This window comes from Larimichthys crocea, chromosome III, assembly GCF_000972845.2.
Source record: "Larimichthys crocea isolate SSNF chromosome III, L_crocea_2.0, whole genome shotgun sequence".
NCBI lineage: Eukaryota > Metazoa > Chordata > Actinopteri > Sciaenidae > Larimichthys > Larimichthys crocea.
Window position 1 is genome coordinate 12,075,843 of NC_040013.1, and position 21,208 is coordinate 12,097,050.

Below are 21,208 nucleotides of genomic sequence, written 5' to 3' on the forward strand. Positions count from 1 at the left end.
CTGAGTGCAATTCATATTTCACTGCTGTTTATGCAGTGATGTTTGAGTAAGGTTAGTTACAAATACTGGAATGAGATGAGCAAATTTGACCATTGCTGAACTTCCTGTAGCAGCCAAACTGCAGAGGCAGTGTGAGAAAAGGGAGTGAAAATGCCACATGTCAGTTACAGCAGCAATGCAAAGTGAAGACAACATCTTTCACCTGAGTCTGGCTCATGTGCATCAGACAAAAAACACTAGCTGTAAGTTTTGCCTGTGGCCAGATAAGGAGTTCTATGGTTATTGGTAAGACATAAGTAATTTTCAGCAATAAATGATTAGACCTAAAGCACAAGCTGATAAGTATTGTGAGGTTTGCGTGATGTTCTTACAATACAGTTTGTTGCTGGCATACAAGGACACACTCACTAGACTTGAGCAACAAGTGCCTCCACTTAAGAAACTGTTTCATGAACTGGTTTGAGGAGAGGTTGTCTTAAGGATGCCTAAAAATATTCTCAAGTGTATGAGCTGAGGTGTGGACAGAGAAATGTTCTATTGTTAGTGCATAGGAGCCACATGTTTCATTGGCAATTATCTGACATATGTCATACAGAATGCATGTCTTAACAACGAATTAAGCCTTTAAATTGTGTTAATGTATCTGATTAGTACAATATCATTATCTCCCTGTGCTGGTTTTGTGACGCTGAAATAATATAAGGTGTGGTAAGGTTTCCAAGAAAGACTGTCAGAACTTCAACGTCACTAATTGCAACATTGTTATTGTGCAGGCGTTGCTAGGAACAATTCATTTCAGGAATGCCTGTAGCTTGAAAGTTTATTTTTGCATGATTAGTAGGAATAGGATTAGTAGGAGTAGAGAAGACGAAAATGTACTTATGGTAAAGCGGCAACACCATGATGCAGAATGAAAAAATAAAGTATAATAAAGTATGAGTCCTACTTTTAACATATGAATTGGTTAAAAAATAAAATGAGTATAGTATCAGAAAGTATACAGTGTATTTATGCATCAATTCTGCATTAAAATACTTATTGCAAATAACTCCCACCTAATGAGTGTTGCTCAAACGCACAGAGCTTATATTCAATTGAAGATACCAAACTGTCCCTGTCAGGATGCACTCTGGAGAAATGTGTAGTAAAAAAAAAAACTAATGATCTGTGTGAAAACATCATATAGCTTTAAGAACAGAACACACTGTTACATAATATACCTACATGATACAGTCACATAGAACAGTATGGTTTTAACAGCCTAATGACCTGAATATGGGACAGTTTTTTTTCTTCTTGCAAACAAACCTACTACTGTTACTACTAGCTGCAATGGAGCAAAGAAAAGTTCTCTTTGATGAAAGACGTCTCACAAAATATCTAAAAACACAAAATAAAAGCTCCTTAGCCGATGTGGAGAGATTTATTTCAGCACTTTACTCCAGTAAATGTACTTAGATACATTCCATTTCAAACAAACCACTTTTGTTTGACTAGGGGGAAAAAAAAAAAAAAAAACCTCTCGGTCTAAATGAGCCTTTTCATGTAGGTAAAAGACTACAATCCCAGCATGCTCATTTCCGGCTTGAGTGCATCTCAGCCAATCAGCAGCCTCCTAGGTTTATGGTAGCTATGTGGGGCACGGGGCCAGCACGTCTAGCCAGCTAGAAGTGCCACGACTTCACAGCGGACCACGGACTCTCCAGCGGAGTGAGGGGGAGCGCACTGGAAAAGAAGAAAAAAAAACGCTAGTTAGCCACATAGCTGGATAGATAGATAGCTTCGCGTAAAAGTCACTTCATCTACAAGTCCAAGCTTTTTTTTTTTTGCCCTCTTCTCCGCTCCCTTTGAAGCAAACAGGCGTCGCTCCATCCTCAGCGAGGTAAGACTGGGAATCCGGGAATTTCTTTATTCATTTAGCCAGCCGGAGCTAGCCTGGGAAGCTATCCACCGCTAACTCCCCTAGTCCAGAAAGACAGTCGGTTAAAGTTATCTGAAATGAATCAAATATTTTTACACCCCTCCGGCTATGTCGTTTGCAGTTTTATTGTCGCCGCTGAAGCGCAGTTTCGTAACGTAGACCGACACTTTATGTCATAATGTGCAGGAAGATAGCCAAGTTCATTGATTCACACTGTTAGCCACGACGCTAGCTCGCAAGTAATGATTTAAATAAAATAAAAAAAAAGACATGTCGTTAATTATAAAACAGCGGATTAAACTGCTCTTTATTCGTTTTCATGCATGTTTGAATGGAGATGGGTTTCTCTCTTAGAGCCCCCCCTTTTTTCCAGCTGGGATCATTTTAGTGTTAGTCTGATGATAGATAAAGTATGATGCAAGTTGTTGAAAGTTTGTGTTAAGGACGGTTCTTATTGATACAAACTTAATGAAATGTCTTAATAAAGTTACCAGAGGTTCAGTTCAGCTGAAGGTAAGTCTGTACTAATGAACTCTCTGCACGTAGTCTAATGCTCATGATTAGTCAGATATTTTTAATATTTTTAGACGTTCAGGGCATAAAGTTTGTGTTTAGTTGAAACTAAATTAACTTGATCTGACCGTCCTGAGGAGCGGAGATGTGCTTCAGTATTCAGAGACTAACTGTGCGTGAGTTTTTCTTCAAGTCCTCTTTTTCACTGACGTGTGACACCGCAGATCAGGAGGCAGTACAAACTCTCCCCTCTCGCCTCTAGCTTTCAGACCCTGCAATGAACGAGGACTCTGGACTCTTGTTGTTTCGATTACACTGAAGCAGCTCAGAGGTTTCACTCAAGCCATACACACTATAGTGTTTGTTTTAGTACAATAAATCTATTTTTTTATTTTGATACGAAAAGATTCCCATACTACATGGACATAAGTGCTGAAAGAGTACATGAAAGAGTTTTAATGTCCCAGAGCTGCTGCTCTCTGCCAACTTTCCTCCCCTGCAGGCTAAACATTCTGGTTTTGTGACAAGCGCCTTTAAGAGCCTTAAAGGGATAGTTAAAAGACCCTTTAAGGGATGTTATTTTTAATTAATTTATTTATTTTAAATACCAGGCAGGAAATGAACACTAACCACCAGCCAACTGCTGGACATGTTGTCTGTTGCTTTTTGTACTTTATCCACTTCCGTTTGCTTTTTGTTTCTACGGCTTGGGTTTCTATCCCTGCCTCAAACTCCTTATTCTCTATCTGTATCATGTGTCATAGTTACATTCCTCAACTCTTTGTCAATGGTTAAGTATGAGTATATTCGCAGGTCACGCTCACGCTATGATCTGTACGACACAGATAAATGTATCTTTTTTTGTAACTTGTAAAGCTTGTGTCTGCGACTCAAGATACAAATTGACATTTCCTGGTGTTTTTGTTTCTAAAAATATTTTCTCTTGTTTTTTAATAATGCACCCGGGGTAATGGATCTCTATTTTAGTTTATCTTGTTCCACCTATAACAGCAGTGTAATAATTCAAAATGATCTTAAAGTGATAACTATTACATGAGACACATTTGAAACAAAATAAAATAAATTCTTTTGAGCGGAATCATAGTTTATCATTGGGGGCGGTTAAATGGAAAGTGGGCTGTGAACAGCTGTTAAGTCTATTTGTCTCACAGCTGATAAGATTGCTGGTCTACATTATTTAGTCAGGCTTAAGTCAAGCGTTTATGGGGATAACAGTGACACCTTGAGGCCTTTGATGGTAAATGATGCAGTTGGTCTCCATAAGGCATTAATAAACAGCTCCTTTTATTACCGCTCCTGTCAGTTCAGTTTCGTTTTGCCAAGGCACAGAGACAGACGGTAACCTATGAAGTAGTATATGCACGTCATAAAAAATCCCTCGTCTTTGTAAGTAATTTATGTTGTTAACTGTCTGCCACTTTTTTTTTTTAGGTTAACTGAAATTGAACAATGGATATCTACGACCCCCAGACCCTTGGGATAATGGTGTTTGGTGGATTCATGGTGATCTCTGCTGTTGGGATTGCTCTTGTCTCCACCTTCTCCATGAAGGAGACCTCTTATGAGGAGGCCCTGGCTAAACAACGCAGAGAGCTGGGTAAGCCACAGTCTGCTCGCACAGACAAAAAGAAGAAGGACAAAGTATCTGAGAAGAAGAGCCGTGGGAAGAAGAAAGACGAAAAACCCAATGGAAAGATCCCAGAGTCTGAAAAAAATCAAGAGGAAGCTGAAGCTGAGATAGTCATTGAGCCTGCCGCTGCTGCCCCAGTTGTTGCTGCTGCCCCTGCCCCTGCCTCTGCCCCTGCCCCAGAGCCTGTCCCTGCTCTGGAGGTTAAACCAACTGCAGCCCCAGTGTCAGTAGATGCTCAGCCCAAGCCTGCAGCTGAACCAAGCCCTGCTCTGAGTGACCCATCGCCTGCACCCTCACCTAAAGAGAAAAAGAAGAAGAAGCAGGTGGCCAAGGTAGAGCCCGCCTCCGCGCAAACAGCTCCACCAGTGGCTGCCTCTGCACCAGTCAAGTCTTCCGCAGCCCCCGTGTCAACCCAGGCTCCTCCCCCAGCCAAGTCTGCCCCAACTAAAACCACAGCTCCATCCTCTGCACCTGCCCAAGCTAAGGCTGCTCCTGCATCCACCAAGTCTGCCCCTGCCCCTGCATCAGTTAAGTCTGCTCCTGCCCCTGCAGCCACTAAGTCTGCACCTGCATCAACTAAGTCTGCACCTGCACCTGTTAAGTCTGCCGCTGCCCCTGCATCTGCCAAATCTGCCCCCGCACCAGCAAAGACGGCCTCTGCACCGGCAAAGTCTGCTCCAGCCCCAGCAAAGTCTGCTGCAGCCCCTGGCAAGTCTTCGTCAGCTCCATCCAAGAGTGCCCCAGTGCTGGAGGCCGTCACTAAAGACGTCCCAGTGATGGCAGTGCCCCCAGTCGGATCTCAGCAGGCTCCTGCAGGAAAAGCCCAGGAGCCCAAGAAGAAGGCCTCCAAGAAGAAGACTGAGCCTGGTAAGCAGATGTGTTTTTAGATGCTTCTGACATATTTGTACATTTTATTTTTGTACATAATATTTAGATTATTTATATAGCCTTTAAGTGGTTATTTTCCAAAATGTTGTATTTGACATGTGAAGATGATACACAGAGCTCATCCATCTTGTCAAGGCTGACCAAGGCTCTGAAGGGTATCACATAACCTGCAGTTTCAAGTGTGGCCGCTATGCCAAAACCACAGCACAGCTCTACACTATGTTTAGGTGGTTGGTAACTTTCCCTCTGTGAAGTTTCAGTATACTCACACTGATCTTTGAGACTTATTATGCAACTAATGCAAGTGCACAATATTTATAAAATATCTCTCAAACCCTTCTCTGCATGTCAGGGATCAAAGCCACTGTGGTCTATCAATACGTTATTACACTTGAACCATCACTGTTAAAAATGAATCTTCTCATTTGTGCAGGAAATGGTTGGTTAGACATCAACTACATTAGCCATAACACTGGTGATAGTATCTGAATGTTTTGGAGGTGGCGTGGGGGCATGTCTGTACAGTTTAGTCGCACACTCAGTAATACCCTGTCAGTGCTGATGAACTTCTAGCTGTGTATCCGTGGAAAGTAGTGCCAATGACAGTTGTGGGTAATGTCTGGCACTCCGCTCTGAAGGGCATAGAGCACGCCAGTTTGTCCAAACACCACTGCCCTGTTTTGTTAGCTCACAAAGGCTCTCAGTGCCCTGACAATGGGTAGGGAGGGGGGGTGGAGTTCTCCTTTGCCTGAGGCTTGTCTCCGCCTGGTGCCACAGTGCCCCATCATTTTGCCATCCGAAGCTGCTCAGGGCTCCAGACCCAAAGGACAAGTCGCAACCTTGTCCCTTTCCTGAACCAGTGTTGGAATTCAATGAGCTATTTTTGTTTTATTAAACATGAAATAAATTCTGAAGTCCTTATCTCACTGTGCTATTGTGTGCCTTTTTCCTCTTTAGTGGCAGCGGTGGATTCTGCTGATGCTCCGCTGTACCTTCCCTACAAGGCTCTGGTGTCAACCATCAGCAGCATGGTGTTCAGTGAGGGAGAGGCTCATAGGCTCATCGAGATCCTGTCTGAGAAAGTTGGCATCATTCAGGACACCTGGCACATGGTATGAGACACCGCAGAAAACAATGTTTAAAAAAGACACCTGTTGACAGCCTGTAGCTGGGGCGTACAGGCACCTGATAGTTCACTGAATGCATGCCAAACTTGTTGGGAGACCCACTTTATTTTTGCTGTCTTTCAGGCCACTCAGAAAGGAGACCCAGTGGCCATTCTGAAAAAACAACTGGAGGAGAGGGAGAAACAGCTGGCAGCAGAACAAGAGGATGCTTCTGCAGTGAAGAACCGTCTCAGAGAACTCACCAAGGTTAGATTTACAAGTGTCTCTCAGGTCAATACATCCACATATGGTGCAAAACTCCTGCCTCAATACAGTTGTTGGATGTTTGCAATTTGTAGATCATTTCTGCTGTTGTGCAGTTTGGCCTGAAGATGGCAGCAGAGATAAACAAATGTTTTATAAAGGGTTAACTTTCTGAACCTGAACACGTACTGACAGTTGGACCACGTCTTCTTTAACCTTTGTCCTGAAGATGGCACTAGAGGAACGTTAACAAGGAGACACGAATACACAGCCCCCATGCATTCAGAAGTATAAACACTGAAGTGTTTTGTCATTTTGGTGGCACTAAAATAAATTAAATTAAATTAAATTGATCCTCTGGCGGTTGGTGTATGTCTCAAATTGAATTTCATGACGATAGTTGTGGAGATGATCCACTCCCAAATGGCTCTTTGCTCTTTTGCCACTGACCCAATACAGTAAATCTGAAAGTGCTCTCTTCCCACATTGTTTGTTACAGGAGCTGTCAACTGAGAAGTCCAAGGTGGCCAGTGTGGAGACGAGGCTGAGTTCCCAGCTGAGTAAGAGGGAGCAAGAAATGATTGCTCTTCAAGCTCGCATGCAGGCCAGTTACCAGGACCATGTGGCGCAGACCCAGGGGCTCAATGCAAAGGTCAGTTCTTTTACACAGATACTACAATTCAGATTACTCCTGTTGAGTTTGTGTATCTCCCTTTTTGAAAAGTGGTTTAATACAGCTGTGCAAAGTGCAACAGTCAACGTGGCTGTTTTTTTTTTTTTTACTTTTATTTTTTAAACATTAATAATAATTTTAATAATACAAAATTATAACAATAATTTTACAGATCCTCAGCCTGCAGGACCAGCTGGAAAAAGGCCCCAATGCTCAGCTGGCCCGTCTACAGCAGGAGAACTCTATTCTCCGTGACGCCCTCAACCAAGCCACAAGTCAGGCTGAGAGCAAGTGAGTGTCCAAGATCCAATGACCCATAATGACATGCATTTTACCTTTTTATGCTGTGACTATTTAGTACAGTGTGTATACATTCAAAGCCATGTCTGTACCTGACCTGAAGGTTGATGTGTCAGGTCCTGACTCTTTCTCCCTGTGTCTGCCTGTTTTATTCCGTCCTCAGACAAAATGCGGAGCTGGCAAAGCTGCGTCAGGAATGCACAAAGTTAACCAAGGAACTTGGAGAGAAGACAGAAAGTCTGCTTGCCGATGAGCACATCAGGAAAGGGCTGGAGGCCAAGATCTCCGCTACCGAGAAGCAGCTGTCCCTGCTGCAGGTTGGCCTGGCCTGTGGGAACACCACATAATCTCTACTTTAAATGGCAGTCAATGTGATCAAGCTTCCATGTGGAAACACACATTGACTCTAATTTTTTTTTTTACTTCTTCTGTAAATGCTGTTTGTAGTTTAAAGCAGCCAGTCTCTACAAAATGCGAGTCCAGACATTTTTCCCACCTACTCCCAACCCTCTAATGTTATGGGACGTTTAATTGCCTTGTAATCATAGAGCCCAGGGCAGAGCTGGAATGCAGCCATACAATAATGGTGCTGCAGGGAAAATGCTGCGAATGTGTGCGTACCCAAGCACCTCTCCTGGCCATCCATCTGTAACAGGCCGTAAAAGAGCAGGAACAGCAGTTTGATGCTATTTACAACGGGTGACTTACAGATAGCACATCTCTGTCTCACATGGTCACTCGCTGATGACATGTGGTTGGTCTAAACTATTATTGGTCATTCAGAGCATGTCAGCCATAAATTCCTGACCATCAGTGTTCATTTAGATTGGTTTTAAAAAATCCCCTGAAGTTCAAAGCACTTCCTTAAAACAAATTACATGCTGTTAAAATGTCTGTTTTTATTTTCCTGTTACACAGCCTCAAAGCATAGGGTACTCGGATTAACCCATATCAGTCAATATGCCATTATATCATTTGCTCTGAATGTGTAGACCTCTGAGAAATAAGACAGTCACCATGCGCTGCCTTGTGAATCAATGCTGCCGAGCAGGATCTTTTTGTGAACCTTTGCTGCCCCCTGTTGTTTGACACGTTTATCAATTCTGTTGCTAGGCCAGCCGTTCGGAAAGCGAGCAGGCGTCGCAGAGGAGACTGGAGGAGGTGTCCGAGGAGCTCAGAAAAACACAGAGCAAAAACAGCAGCCTGCAGGCCGCTTTGGACAAGACCCAGCAGGACAGCAGCGCACTGTCAGGTCAGAGAAAGGGGGAACAAGGTCTTAATGGTTGCCAGATGTTAAGGCCTAATGCTTGATCCTTGAGCTTTGGGAGTAGTTGCCACAGAATATAAATTATGGAATAAGTTATGAGTGCTGTATTTTGACAGTGGTTTTTGTCCCTGCAGAGTTTCAGGTGCGTATCGGGGGACTGGAGGCTGAGCTCAAGGAGCGCTCTGCTCAGGTGGATGCCCTCACTACCCAGCTGGAGGGGACACAGGCAGAGAAAAGCCAACTTGTACAGCAGGTGGCTTCCATCAACTCACTGTTGGAGGCCAGTCAGACCAAAAAAGAGGAAGATAACAATCAGGTAGGACCTACATCATCAGTTTGACTTCTCTAGTATGGCCAGATGCCTGACCACACACGATCACCTCTAAGAATGTTTATTGTGTCCTGGTTGGGCAGGTGAATACAGCGGAAGTGGAACAGCTTAAGCTCAGGTAAGTGTTTGAGCATCCTTTTGTATGACACAACATCAGACCCAGAGCTGTTCTGTTGATTGATTTGCAATGCTATGTCCCCGTTGCAGCCTTCAGGAGAGAGACAATCAGTTGAGCACACTTCATGATGAACTGAAGCAACTGCAGGTGAAGCAGGAAGCTGCTGTAAGTGTTGTAAACATCTGTTACCACATAGGACCACTCCTTGATTAATTCACACACAGATGTGCTAATCACAAATATTGTGCTGTTCTTACAGGAGAACACTATTGCTGAGCTAGAGCAAAAAAATAAGAGGTATTGTATTTTTTTTTCTGTACCATCTATCTGTTTGACTCAGATCTTTCTCCCATTTGTGGTTATTTACATTTAATCCAAATTGTGTGTCTCTTCAGTGTCACGTCACTTCAGGATGAACTTAAAAAACTCAAAGAAGAAATGGTGCAACTTAACAACGCACCAGTAAGTGCACTTCTTTATGTGCTGCGTGATTCTACTTCTAAAGTCGCCCTGCAGAACAAATCATTATCTCGGTGACTAATTTGCATGCGCACTCTGTTTCAGCAGTCAGATAACGCGGCAGAGCTCGGAGTACTACAGAACAGGTAAATGAGCCTTGACATATGGAAAAAAGGTCGGTATCACATCTTGTTAGGTCTGTTATAGATCTGTCTGACTGTTTTTTTTTTTGGTTCTTTGCCCTAGTCTGACTGAGAAGGATGCCCTTGTCACATCACTACAAGAGGAGCTGAGGGAAGTGAGAGAAAAGCAGAGCAATGATGCAGTAAGGCTCCATTAACACACTAGTGGCTTATCAGTTGAGACTGCTTTGCTCTGAATTGCCTTCCTGATTATGTCATCCATTGTTTTTTGCAGAGTGTTACGGCAGAACTGACAGCTTTTCAAACTGAAACCAAAGAAACTCTGCAGACACTCTTCCCACAGATACCCATAGAGACAGACCAGGTAAGAAATTTCACTGGTTGGACCTTTTTGTTTTGTTTTTTCATTCTGATGATTTTGGTCATCATTCCTTAAAAAGATGTGCACATTAAGTATTTTATTTATCTCTGCTTTTCTCCTCACTTAGTCCAACTGGTTACAAGTATTTACCCAGAAAGCTCAGGAGGCTCGTAGCCAGCAGAGCCAGGAGTCTCAGTCAAGCACAGCGTTGCCTGTAAGCCACAGCTTTATTCTGCTACCTGTTCGCATATACTTGTTTGAATTAGCCCAGCGTCAAAGTTCTAAATGTGTTTTTCTTTGTTTCAGGAGTTGCTCGAGAAACTGAAGGAGGCTGAGGAGAGCCATGGCTCACTGCAGGCTGAATGTGAACAGTACAGGACAGTCCTGGCTGAAACGGTACGTGACTGACATAAATAAATAAATGAATGTGAATATGGAGTAAATTTATGCAGCTCATCTCATCCTGTTTCCTTTCTTATTTTAGGAAGGAATGCTGAAGCATCTGCAGAAGAGTGTGGAGGAAGAAGAGCTGGTATGGAAGTCCAAGATGGCTAACTCAGAGGAACAGCTGAGGGTGGTAAGTTATGATACCTCCTTGAAATCATGCTAACTTTTTCACCATGTGTGGCTCCCCTTTCCTCGTGTCTCGAAAAACCTCACACTAGTCTCTCTCACTCGTTACTAGGCTTTGGAGAAGGCAAGCAAACTGGAGGCAGAAAACCAAAGTGTAGAACAGGTGAGGCCATTTCTACACTTATTTGAGGTAAACTAGCAGGTTAGAAATGTGTTCTGCCATGTAAAATTGTTCGTTGTGGTTCTCTCTCCAGTTGAAGGAGCAGATGATGCTTCTGGAAGCCCAGCTGGAGAAGCAGTCAGACAACCAGGAGGTCTCAGAGGAGATGGAGCAGGTACATGAGCAGGTCTAATCTACAGATGACTGGCACTGCTGTTAAATTATTGTGTTTTTATAAGTAAGTTCACCTGTTGGGGAACTAGCAGCTTCTTCTTCTTCTTCTTCTTCTTCTTCTTCTTCTTCTTCTTCTTCTTCTTCTTCTTCTTCTTCTTCTTCTTCTTCTTCTTCTTATTATTATTTATTATTATTTTTATTATTATTATTATTATTATTATTATTATTATTATTAGATTACTTATGTTTACATAGGTGGTAAATATAAGTATTTCTTATATTTGTTTGTTGGGTTAAACTCCTGGTTACTTTGGTACTTTTTGAGATAAATACCCAGATTCAGGCAACATTTCAGGACATATTTCTAGCTTTTTATTAATTATTGATTGAATAATATGATTAAAAACTTGTTTTTTCTTTTTTTCTGTGCTTAATTATGGACTATTTCAGTGGTCAGTGTAAATAATTAACAATCCATACTGTGTGTTAAGAGATTTTTATGAAATCCCAGAAACCTGTTTTAAAGGTACCGACCTTTTGATCATTTTAAAACCTGTCTAACATCTGTTCATTCCTTTGCCGTACTCTGTATTCAGCTGAAGCTGCAGCTGTCTGAGTGTCAGAGCCAGCTGGATTTGGCCCAGAAGGAGGCCCAGGCACACAAGGAGGAGCTTGCACAGGTGATTTCAATGGTTTTTAACCTGCTTCCCCAACGTCCAGAAAATATTTCCATTTATTTTATAATATTTAACTATAGAGAGAGTTGTTTATGAAGTGCAACTCAACCTCCTTTTAACCTACACGGCCGACCAAGTGACGTGTGAGACACAAAGTGGATTCATCGATGGGAGGTGATATAACTGGTGGTGTTGACGACTTCCTGTTTCAGGTCAGAGAGCAGCTGGGCGAGATCACGATGCGGGCTCACCAAGAACAGAATGGCCCAGCTGACGCTCAACCCAGCCAGGTCAGGGTGCAAACGTCACAGGGCACCCTTCACTTCCTGTCAGAGAGTACTGGACAGTCACTAGGATATTGTTTGTTTTTAAAAATACTTAATTAAACTTTCAATTTTTTTTTTATCTGGTTGTGGCTATGGTACACGGATACTGAGTAACACTAAAGAAGTATTTCCAGTCTGTCCAGTACTCTTTCAGCACAGCGGCTGTTTATGCTTATCACTGTTTGCATTGACTGAGTGGACATAACTCTAACCACTGCTTTTTCTCACCTTTCTCCGCATGCTCATTTCTCCTCCTTTTTAATTTCAGATTTTTCTATGTTTCTTAACAGCAACACAGTTTTTTTATTTTATTTTTTTGGTTGTTGTTGACTGTAGCTGTTCACCTGAAACAGTCTAAGAGGAAACTAACTTGGCATACAGGTCAAGCAGCTTTTTGTCTTTGTGTGTGTGCGTGTGTGCTACAAGAATGTTTGCATAGACACGCATGTGTGTATTTATCGTGTGTCATTTCTGTTTGCTTTCAGGTTCAGAACGACTTGAGTCAGACAAATGAGAAGCTGCACAGAGAGGTGGCTCAGAGGCAGCAGCTTTTGGAAGAGTTTGAGCAGGTAGCAGTCTTTGTCGACGCACTGTTCTGTTTTTTTTCCTTTTTGTGTCACACCGAAGGATGACTCACAAACTCTCAGTGGATAACATCAGTGTACGTGTCTTGTCACCCTCCAGGCCCAGAAGACTATAACAGATCTTCAGGCTCAGCTAGATCTTCTAAGTGTTCCTGCAGAGTCACCACAAGCTGATATAGAAGATGTCGCTCAGATCAAGGTGTGGTAACTGATGAATGCTTTTATTCATTTATTTTTGTCAGTCCTGGATGATTAACTGTTTCATACCCTGCAGAGTATCTCACAGCGACAGGTGGACCTGCTCTTAACAGGAATAAAACAGTATCCCTTGATTCAAAACAAGTTGTACCAATCACCTTTCTGGAGACTTAATTTATGGAGGCTCAAGTGTTCAATATTAAATGAAGAATGCAACTCTATAAGATAAATAATAATAAAGGTTTAAATTTAATTCAAGCTTATTTCAAATGTCCTCTTTCCGTCTGTTTTTTACCTCACATTGTTTTTCCTAATGACAGTTATATTTCATAATGCCACTTTGCTGTTGTGTCAGACTGAATGAGTCATTCACTTAACAGACTGATGAAGACTGTGATGACAAATGGTATGAAATAGAATGGTCTTTTGGGAAAATGGCACTGTGAAATAAACAGCCTTTTAATGACCTGCTATAAACTTTTATTGTGTGTGAAAGAACCAGGGAGAAGTAACACATAAGAGCTTGGAGTTTAAAAATGCTACTGAATTGTTTTGCCATTGTATGGGTACAGGATGTAGTTTGCATTCATTTCATGCCTGATTTTATTTGAACCATTATTGAATGGAAGTGAAGTAATTGTTACTGCTGTTGGAACAGGAGCGTCTGGAGAAGGAAAAGAAGCTGTCCAAAGACCTGGGCCAGGCTGCCACCAAGCTCCAGCAGCTTCTCAAAGCCACTCAGGAGCAACTGACCAAAGAGAGGGACACAGTGAGAACACTACAAGAGCACCTGGAAGGCAAGGTAAGACATGTCATGGTGAGATTACACATGCAGTACATTTCTGAGCACAAATAGTTTTAGTGTGCGTGTCGATTTTGATGCAATCTTTTTCTTATCTCTCTTTTCAAGGGAGAATACGTGGAGCTGAAGGAAGGAACATCCGTCTAAGAGGAAGTTCGCTGCAGACACTACAAAAAAAAAAAAACTGCCAAATATGCCTTATGATTACCATAGTTATGCATTCCAAAACTATTCTTTCTTGTACTGTAGTCGATTGCATTTGTTTCAACTGTAGGAATCAGATGTTTGATATTCATGAGCATTTCAAAGTAAGATTAGGAGGAGATAATCCTGATACAATCTTTATTGAAACCCACATTCCATCAACAATTCTGGCTATGTCAGAAGTTATTTATCCCCCTGCCTTTATATACCAAACATTTCCCCATAGTTCAGTGTTAAAAAGGGAAACCGATTGTACGTCAAACGTACATCAACCTGTGCAATTACTTTGTATGTCTTTTCTATGTGGTTGAATGATAGGAACATTTTATGGTTCAATGTTTCATTACATTTAGGGCCTGCTTTCCTCTGTAGCCGGCTGCCAATAACATGCATCGAATTTGTATGAATGAATAAACTACGGTGTAGCTCTATGTTTAATCCTGTTCCGTGTCTCTGTGGCATTTGCTGTACAACAATAATGGCAGGCAGGAAGCACAGTATAAATTTAGCTAATGTGAGCATGTGATATTGTGACACAGTTAAAGATGCAAAGAACCAAACCACAAATGTGTGCTCTACACTATTAAGTTAACAGAGTTGACTCAGGATGATTACACTGTCATTTCAAACTTGCACCATCTTTTAAAAAAACAAACCGTTCCTGACAGGAAGTATTACAATGTGGCATCATCCTCAGTATATCATCTAATATGGAGGGATAAGATTTATTTATTTTCTCCATTGCACACTACTCTGTCTAGTTATTCTTTTGAAAGTACGACTATTGTTTTGTAAGACTGACATCGCATTGCTAAATGCTCTGCAAAAGTAATATTCAGGTTACATCAGTGGGTATAAGATAAAGGAAGTGTATTACAAGATGGTGTTCGTTTGCGGGGTTTTTTTCTAACAGCCATGTATGGTTGTGTTTCGGGTATGATCTCTCCATCTGTCATGTTGTCATCCCCTCCCCCTTCTGCAACACGCCCACATGGCTGTCTCAGTAAAAAGACTGAACGGGTGTCATGAACAGATTCAGTGTCGGATGCGGAGTGCAAGGCGGGAATGACTTTCCTAATGCAGCAAACAGCCATATATGAAAGTAAAGTAAAATCAAAATACAAACCCAGTTCATATTTGATATAAATTGTATGTTTTTAATATAAAGCAGCAGCCAGTAAGCCTAGTTTTTCCTTAAGACAGGTAAAGAGCTACATAAACTTAGTTCCACCTTCCAGCACCCCTAAAGTTCACTAATTAACATGATTGTTTATTATCTTAAAATCAAAGTGTAACAATTCACTCTTTCATAAGGGGTGATATAAGCCGTAAGAATAAGATTTCATGCCCGGGTCCCTGCTGGTTGCCTGGACACTGGATTCTTCTACCTTTGGACAAAGCTGAGCGAGCTATTTCCACCATCTACCATCAGAAATGTATTAATGTTCTCATCTGACTCACTAAGAATGTGATTGTCACCAAAGCTTTATGGCTGCAGCAAGAGAAAATTAATAAAGACTGGAATGATTTTAATTAAACAATTTTATAATCCTAAAAAATATTTACCTTTTTTTGTATATACAGCTGTATTATGGACAGTATCACTTGCTGTTTGGTTTAATTCAGGCTACATCTTAAAACCTTTTAAATTAGAAGTCAACTAAATTAATACATGAATATTTTGAAGTTAAAAAAAAAAAAAAGTTCTGGCTAACCCAGTTAATCTGGCTTCCTGAGTCCAATGCTGACAGCCTATAGGGAGAGAGAATCCTTGTAGCATACATCCAGGTGCTAAGTCAGTCCCCAGCTGCATAATTAAAGCCTTCATCCATACTTGATTTTGAAAGGGTCCATTTACACCTAATAACTAGATACCAACAGTAAATATGGGCTATAATGTAAATGGCTGTTTTTCAAAGATTCTCATGGCACTGACAAAGGCCAGAATACTAGAAACATTTTGTCAGTCATGAAATAAACACTTTAAAAATTGAGATTTTGAAAGACTCAGAGAACTGATTAGTAAGCCAAAGTTGCCCAACAGTAAACAAATACTTTTATTCTAATTTTACTGGTAAATCAGAGAGAGAGAGAGAAAAAAAAAAAGCACACTGTTTTGGTTGCGCTGAAAATTTATTTGACAATACTCTGACAGTGCAACAATTGCTGCATTTTCAGTGAGACTAAAATTGTACTATTTATAGATGGCCATCAAAATGTAACAGTCTGGAAAAACATAATGTCCACATGTCATTAGTAATCAATCCAAAAAAGGAAGACAAATGGTTTATACTGGAGTATGATTGTTTTTTAAGCCACGTTTAAGTACATAAACACTTTAGAAATATACATGTACCTATATGTGAATGTATAGATAAGTCAAAGAATGAATACAAATCTGAACAAGCCTAGTTTCACAGCCAGACTGTTGTGACTGATTAGTTTATTAGAGCACAAACCCTTTGTTGAACCAATCCAAAACACAAAGTCTGCTTTAATTGTGATTGTCACACTGGGACTCAAGACATGGGATTAACTGCTGTGCCCTCAAGTAAGAGAATGTCTTTTGATAATTTTTCAGCAAAACAATCCCTGCTTTCGAAATCCGCAGGGTCATTCAGCTGCAGATCGTGCTTCACACCTAATGGAAACACAAAAGTGAATTAGAACACCAGTCAATTATCTTTTACTTTACTAGTTACTTTAATACTTACTCTACTGTTAAAGTTCTAAAAAAGTCTGATTAATGTGAAAAAAATAAATAAAAATGTAACAAATATGAAAACGTACCCGTAATGACCTTCTTAAGAGCAACCTTTGAGCTAGCGTAGGACATTTTTTCTTTGATTTTTGCAGTTTCTGGACACCTGATGAAGAGAAATCATTATCCAAAAGTGTCCCACAACAAATGCATTGACACAGACAGACAGACAGATGGACAGAAGGACCTACCACACCACTAAGACCAGTTCTTCCTTTTTGCTTGATTCCTTGGTTTCATAGTGGCAGTCATACAGCACGTAGCGGCAGCTATCGGGTGGCAGCATAGTCTGGAAAAACTTGAAGACATCCTGGCCCACCAGATCTTCCTCAAGGTAAACCTTCTCCACGTCAATGTCATTGTTGATGAAGCCAAATACCACCAATCGAATGCGTTTGTTCTGATCAGCATCATTTTTGACCACTTTCATTTCATTGTAGATCGATTTCACTCTGTCAGTGCATTTAGCTCCGGACGCCTGTTTTGAGAAAACACAAAACATAAATGTCATTATTTAGTACAAAAAAAAAACACAAAAAAAAACACAAAGGCAATCAGACCCACAGTCTCTGACTTGTTTTGTTGGCACAATGACATTTTATTGATGTACTTTTTTTAAAGTACTAATCCCAGATGTCACATGTGATGTTGGAGATCTAATGAATTCAAAATGCATCTTATGTTCCACCCATTTTAGGTTACATAATGCCTTAAGACAGAACAGGAGAGAGAAAGAGAGAACACACACCAAGACAAAAAAAAAAAAAAGGATGCTCTTACAATTGCTTTTGTAACTTCACGACCAAGACCAATTTGCCAGTTAAGTGTAAAAAGTCTTGTAAAATGCAAAAATGACTGTCACAGTATGAGCACTTTTGGTGAGATTTAGGCCTCATATATTGAGCATATGTTGTTCACTAGTACTTTGGTTTGATGACAGAAAGCAGAACTAAGATGTAGAAACAGGAAGTTGTTCAAAACTAGACATCGGCGAGAAGCGTTAACACTATTTAAGCAATTCAATGTGCAAATATTCCACCAGCTTTTAGGCAGTAACATGCTGTGGGTGTAGCCTACCCTATGAGCCTTTGGCACTGTCACATTCCAGTCATTGTGGAACAAGTTAGCACAAGAAAGACCGCCCTAAGGGATTCTTTCAGAACAAGTTTGAAGCACGAACAAAGCTCCCTCCATTTTGGAGGCAAAACCACACCTTGAGCAAGCCCTTTCAAACATGAAACTCCCTTTTCACTCAGCAAACTATTTCGTCAAAGAAACATCCAATGAAAACCTTATACTAAATATAATGACAACCAGGCTTCACTGAGTTCACCCATTTTTACACATGTTGTTAAAATGAGGATGTGGCACTTCAAAGTTTCTGCAATTTTAGATTACATTTCCTGTGGTGCACTCAAATCACAAAGAAGAAGTTGTTCACTGACAAAGCGTAAGTCAAACCAGCCAAATTCTTTGTTAAAGCTACTCACCATTTTGCTTTTGATGTGTGAAGGAAACAGGCAGCAGAGAAAAATGGCAGCAGCAGTTAAAGTGCTGAAGGGTCATAAGGAAGGAGAGCAGGTTGACTCATAGAGGAGGAGCTTGGGTAAATGAGCACACCTCCAAAAGTAGACCCACCCCTCTCTTCCCAGGTGTGACACAGTTTGATCTGCAACCTCAGTATTTGCATTTAATCACATGACATTTAAAACCTAAATCACAATGGATATATGTGCTTCATTGTCTGGTACAATGCGAAAAAAAAATGTTTTCTCACAATTCCCATCATATTACATTTAGTAAAGGTCAAGATCTTTCTTTTTAGGAAAACCCCCAGGTGAGCTTCAGCCAGTCATAAGTGGGAGCGGCACGTAACACCCTTATATGGACAACAAACCTGTCTGCATTTTCAACTCATCTGCTGCTGAGATCCCGTTCAGTGGCCTTATAAGGTAAGAAAATAGGATACGTGCATACATGTGTCAAAAGGATTTATCTACCCATGAGGTGAATGTTACACCACCTTCAGATTCCAGTAGTCATAGTCAATAGCTAAATGTACAAACACATTAGTTGCAATTCCCAGTATTTTATTTGATACCCACATATACCACCTAAAGAGGATCAATCTGGTCAATATGATCTTCAATTGTAAATTCTGTTTTGAACTATTTGGGTTTCTCTAGTCACGTTGTGAAGACTGATGAGTCAGTGCAGTTTATATGATTCATTAAAAAGTGACTCTGGTGTACTCAGAATTAGAGTGCAGCCCCGTTTTTCTCTCAACGTCACATGGGAGAGCACATACATGGAGCGTAATCATCCATACATGACACCAGGTGTTATGGAATTTTCTATCCTTAGGTTAGATGGGATCACGTGTGGGCCTTGGGGTCCTCGGCAGTAGTAGGTGTTTGGCTTTGCTTGAGAACAGTAGTTGCCAGCCTATCTCTTTGCAAAATGTATTTGCTGGAAAAACAAATCTAAATTGACTTACAGCTATGCAATACAATTTTCCAGTTTTTTACATTTTTTCCCCCTAAATCAAGGTGAACAGAGACAAAACAGACAGACAAACAAACAACAACAAAACAAAAACAAACAAACAAACAAGACAAACAAACAACAACAAAACAAAAACAAACAAACAAACAAAAAACCCAGTTGCCAGCGTCTCTCAACACTGTGGTGGCCAGGGTCGAAGAGACCTAATGTTGTCTTCCTTGACCTTTCTTTAACATAAACAGACAACAGTGTCTCCAGATTAGAATGTGCTGACGGTAACACTAACATGGGTAAATCCATTCTCTTTGACTATTTCTGGGCGCATAGTATTTGTGGTGTTATCTGTAGGGGTTTAAAGTCTGACCACCAGCATGACTTTCTTGCTTCTGATGTACTTTGAGAGTATCTCTAATCCTCCTTGGCGAAGCTTCAGTAGTTACCTGAACGCTTTCTTCCCTCCTGACCTCACCAGGCTACTGGAAAAGTACATCAATTCAAAGGATATACAAAATATGAATGATACCAAGCCTGTCTTTGGGATAATACAATTTGGAACTTCCTCTGTAAAATCCAGGGGTGTAGCTAGGAATTAGGGGCTCGGTTCACAGGAGGAGAACCAACATGGCCCCCTGCCACGTTCCTGTGATCTTACACCACAGCTTTTCCAGTGATAGAATGTACATTTACTCATGCATGCCATTTAGGTATGAAATCTTGTGAGCAATGATTTTGGAATATTTAGAGATTCACACGTCGCAAGCAGGCACACGTGATTTTCTCAGCACTTTTGTGAGTCTGTAATTTATCGCTGCTGTAGCATCATGCTTCTACTGTGGAGGCACTAAATGGAAAAATATTGCAACTAACAGTGACAATAAAGTTATTAGCTGTGTAAACTACTAAAGAAGCTTACTGGCAAATAAAAGAATCGTTTTTCAGGCATATTAGATCTTTGCTTCAGATGCTGTGCTTCAGCGTCACAGTGGCTTTGCTTCCTCTCTGTGGATTAGTGGTTTACAGAGACTCAGAGTCCCGCCCCACATCCGCACTAGCTTCTGTTCCAAATAGCAGGGTGCAGCACACGTCACAACTTGCCTGCCTTAACACTGTCTCACCCATTTATATGCGTGTATGTATATCTATCTCTGTATCTGCACATATACTGTATATTATACTGTACCTTACTTATATGATAAATGGTTGACAGTCTATTTGCAAAAGTATGATAAAATATGATAGAGTTAGGTACAGAAAGCTCTCTAGTGGCCTGGGGGTTGTTTCTTTTAAGGTTCGTTGTCATAACTGTGATAAGGTCTGCCGACCAGGCAGCAGAAACTTTTCAAAGTAGTAAAAAGGGAAATGCAACTCTGAACCACACAGAACAGGAAATGGCTGCTGCATAACTCTTTCAGTTGAAAACTTAATGCTGCTGCAAGCACATTGCAAGTTTGGCCACAGCCTAGTCAGTGACGTCAAAGCATCAAACCCCAAAACTTATGGGAACTCTGACATCTACTGGTAAATTACAGGCACTGGATAGGAACATCTGTGTTTGTGGAGAATGACACCACCTGCCACCAAAGGACGGTGCCAGTATATATGGAGAGTTCAGTTTGTGTATCAAAATTGTCAACGAAAGACAACACATAAAGAAACATTTGGCAAATTAAAGTGATTCGAAAGATCTCAAAAGTTGTAAACGTTGTACATTTTAATGAACATATTTTAGAGGACTTCCTCAGATTGCTCTTACTTAAAATGGTTTGATCTTTCTTTAACAAATTTAAGATTTATATGAATATTATTTCAGTTCAATTTATCTCAGAATCTTCCTCCTGATCATAGTTTAGATGTCTTTTAGGCAGGGTAGAACACCACCTATTGTACATTCACACTACTTAATCCTACACACTGGTCCTGTAAATAATATTAAGCAAATCAAGATGTTGTTGACATAACTTTGAGTGAAATAACCCATGTAAGCTCTCTTCTTGTATGCTAAAGCATATATAATTTGGACACATTTTATGATGGGTAGTCTTAATTATGTCATTGTTTGCATGAAGCTGCGATGCAGAGTAATCACTTCAAAGGCCAAGCATCGGAGCTTGAGGATGGCATTTTGGGTGCTTATTTTGAATGACTTACTCATTTAATTCACTTCAGTTGACATTTAAGGTCCACATTTAAACTTTACTGAAGTTGCTTTTAGCTTCTTAATACCTGTAGGCAAAAAGTCGTTTTCTACC

At 40.8% G+C, this 21,208-nt stretch overlaps 2 protein-coding genes across 6 annotated transcripts; one reads left to right on the forward strand and one right to left on the reverse strand.

Annotated features, from left to right (window-relative positions):
* The first annotated feature begins 1,641 nt into the window (after window positions 1-1,641).
* rrbp1a (ribosome binding protein 1a) lies at window positions 1,642-14,131 on the forward strand. 5 transcript variants are annotated; one of them, XM_019266281.2, is made up of 28 exons: window positions 1,643-1,882; window positions 3,887-4,650; window positions 4,699-4,952; window positions 5,931-6,085; window positions 6,224-6,346; window positions 6,843-6,995; window positions 7,189-7,307; window positions 7,480-7,633; window positions 8,430-8,568; window positions 8,718-8,899; window positions 8,998-9,032; window positions 9,122-9,197; window positions 9,292-9,329; window positions 9,428-9,494; window positions 9,597-9,637; window positions 9,738-9,816; window positions 9,909-9,998; window positions 10,123-10,209; window positions 10,302-10,391; window positions 10,480-10,572; window positions 10,681-10,731; window positions 10,823-10,903; window positions 11,499-11,582; window positions 11,792-11,869; window positions 12,391-12,474; window positions 12,590-12,688; window positions 13,346-13,489; window positions 13,598-14,131. In XM_019266281.2, the coding sequence occupies exons 2-28, from the start codon at window positions 3,905-3,907 to the stop codon at window positions 13,634-13,636; spliced, it is 3,381 nt and encodes a 1,126-aa protein (XP_019121826.2). In that variant the 5' UTR covers window positions 1,643-1,882; window positions 3,887-3,904; the 3' UTR covers window positions 13,637-14,131. The 5 variants fall into 5 exon arrangements, with proteins under 5 accessions (XP_010728326.3, XP_019121826.2, XP_027133224.1 ...); XM_027277423.1 differs by having other exon boundaries at window positions 3,887-4,646; window positions 4,695-4,952; XM_010730019.3 differs by having other exon boundaries at window positions 3,887-4,952.
* Window positions 14,132-15,807: 1,676 nt separating this feature from the next.
* On the reverse strand, window positions 15,808-18,088 carry cfl1l (cofilin 1 (non-muscle), like). Its single transcript, XM_010730036.3, has 4 exons — window positions 17,945-18,088; window positions 16,646-16,932; window positions 16,484-16,560; window positions 15,808-16,334 (listed from the first exon to the last, which is right to left on the reverse strand). The coding sequence occupies exons 1-4, from the start codon at window positions 17,945-17,947 to the stop codon at window positions 16,213-16,215; spliced, it is 489 nt and encodes a 162-aa protein (XP_010728338.1). The 5' UTR covers window positions 17,948-18,088; the 3' UTR covers window positions 15,808-16,212.
* Window positions 18,089-21,208: the final 3,120 nt, after the last annotated feature.

Excerpts from the sequence above, each read along its gene's own strand:
- rrbp1a (XM_010730019.3), top strand. The coding sequence starts at position 3,905 with ATGGATATCTACGACCCCCAGACCCTTGGGATAATGGTGTTTGGTGGA. Across the intron at positions 6,086-6,223 it reads TTCAGGACACCTGGCACATG|GCCACTCAGAAAGGAGACCC; the intron begins GTATGAGACACC and ends GCTGTCTTTCAG. Across the intron at positions 11,870-12,390 it reads CTGACGCTCAACCCAGCCAG|GTTCAGAACGACTTGAGTCA; the intron begins GTCAGGGTGCAA and ends GTTTGCTTTCAG.
- cfl1l (XM_010730036.3), bottom strand. Across the intron at positions 16,561-16,645 it reads GAACTGGTCTTAGTGGTGTG|GTGTCCAGAAACTGCAAAAA; the intron begins GTAGGTCCTTCT and ends TCTCTTCATCAG. Across the intron at positions 16,335-16,483 it reads TCTTAAGAAGGTCATTACGG|GTGTGAAGCACGATCTGCAG; the intron begins GTACGTTTTCAT and ends TGTTTCCATTAG.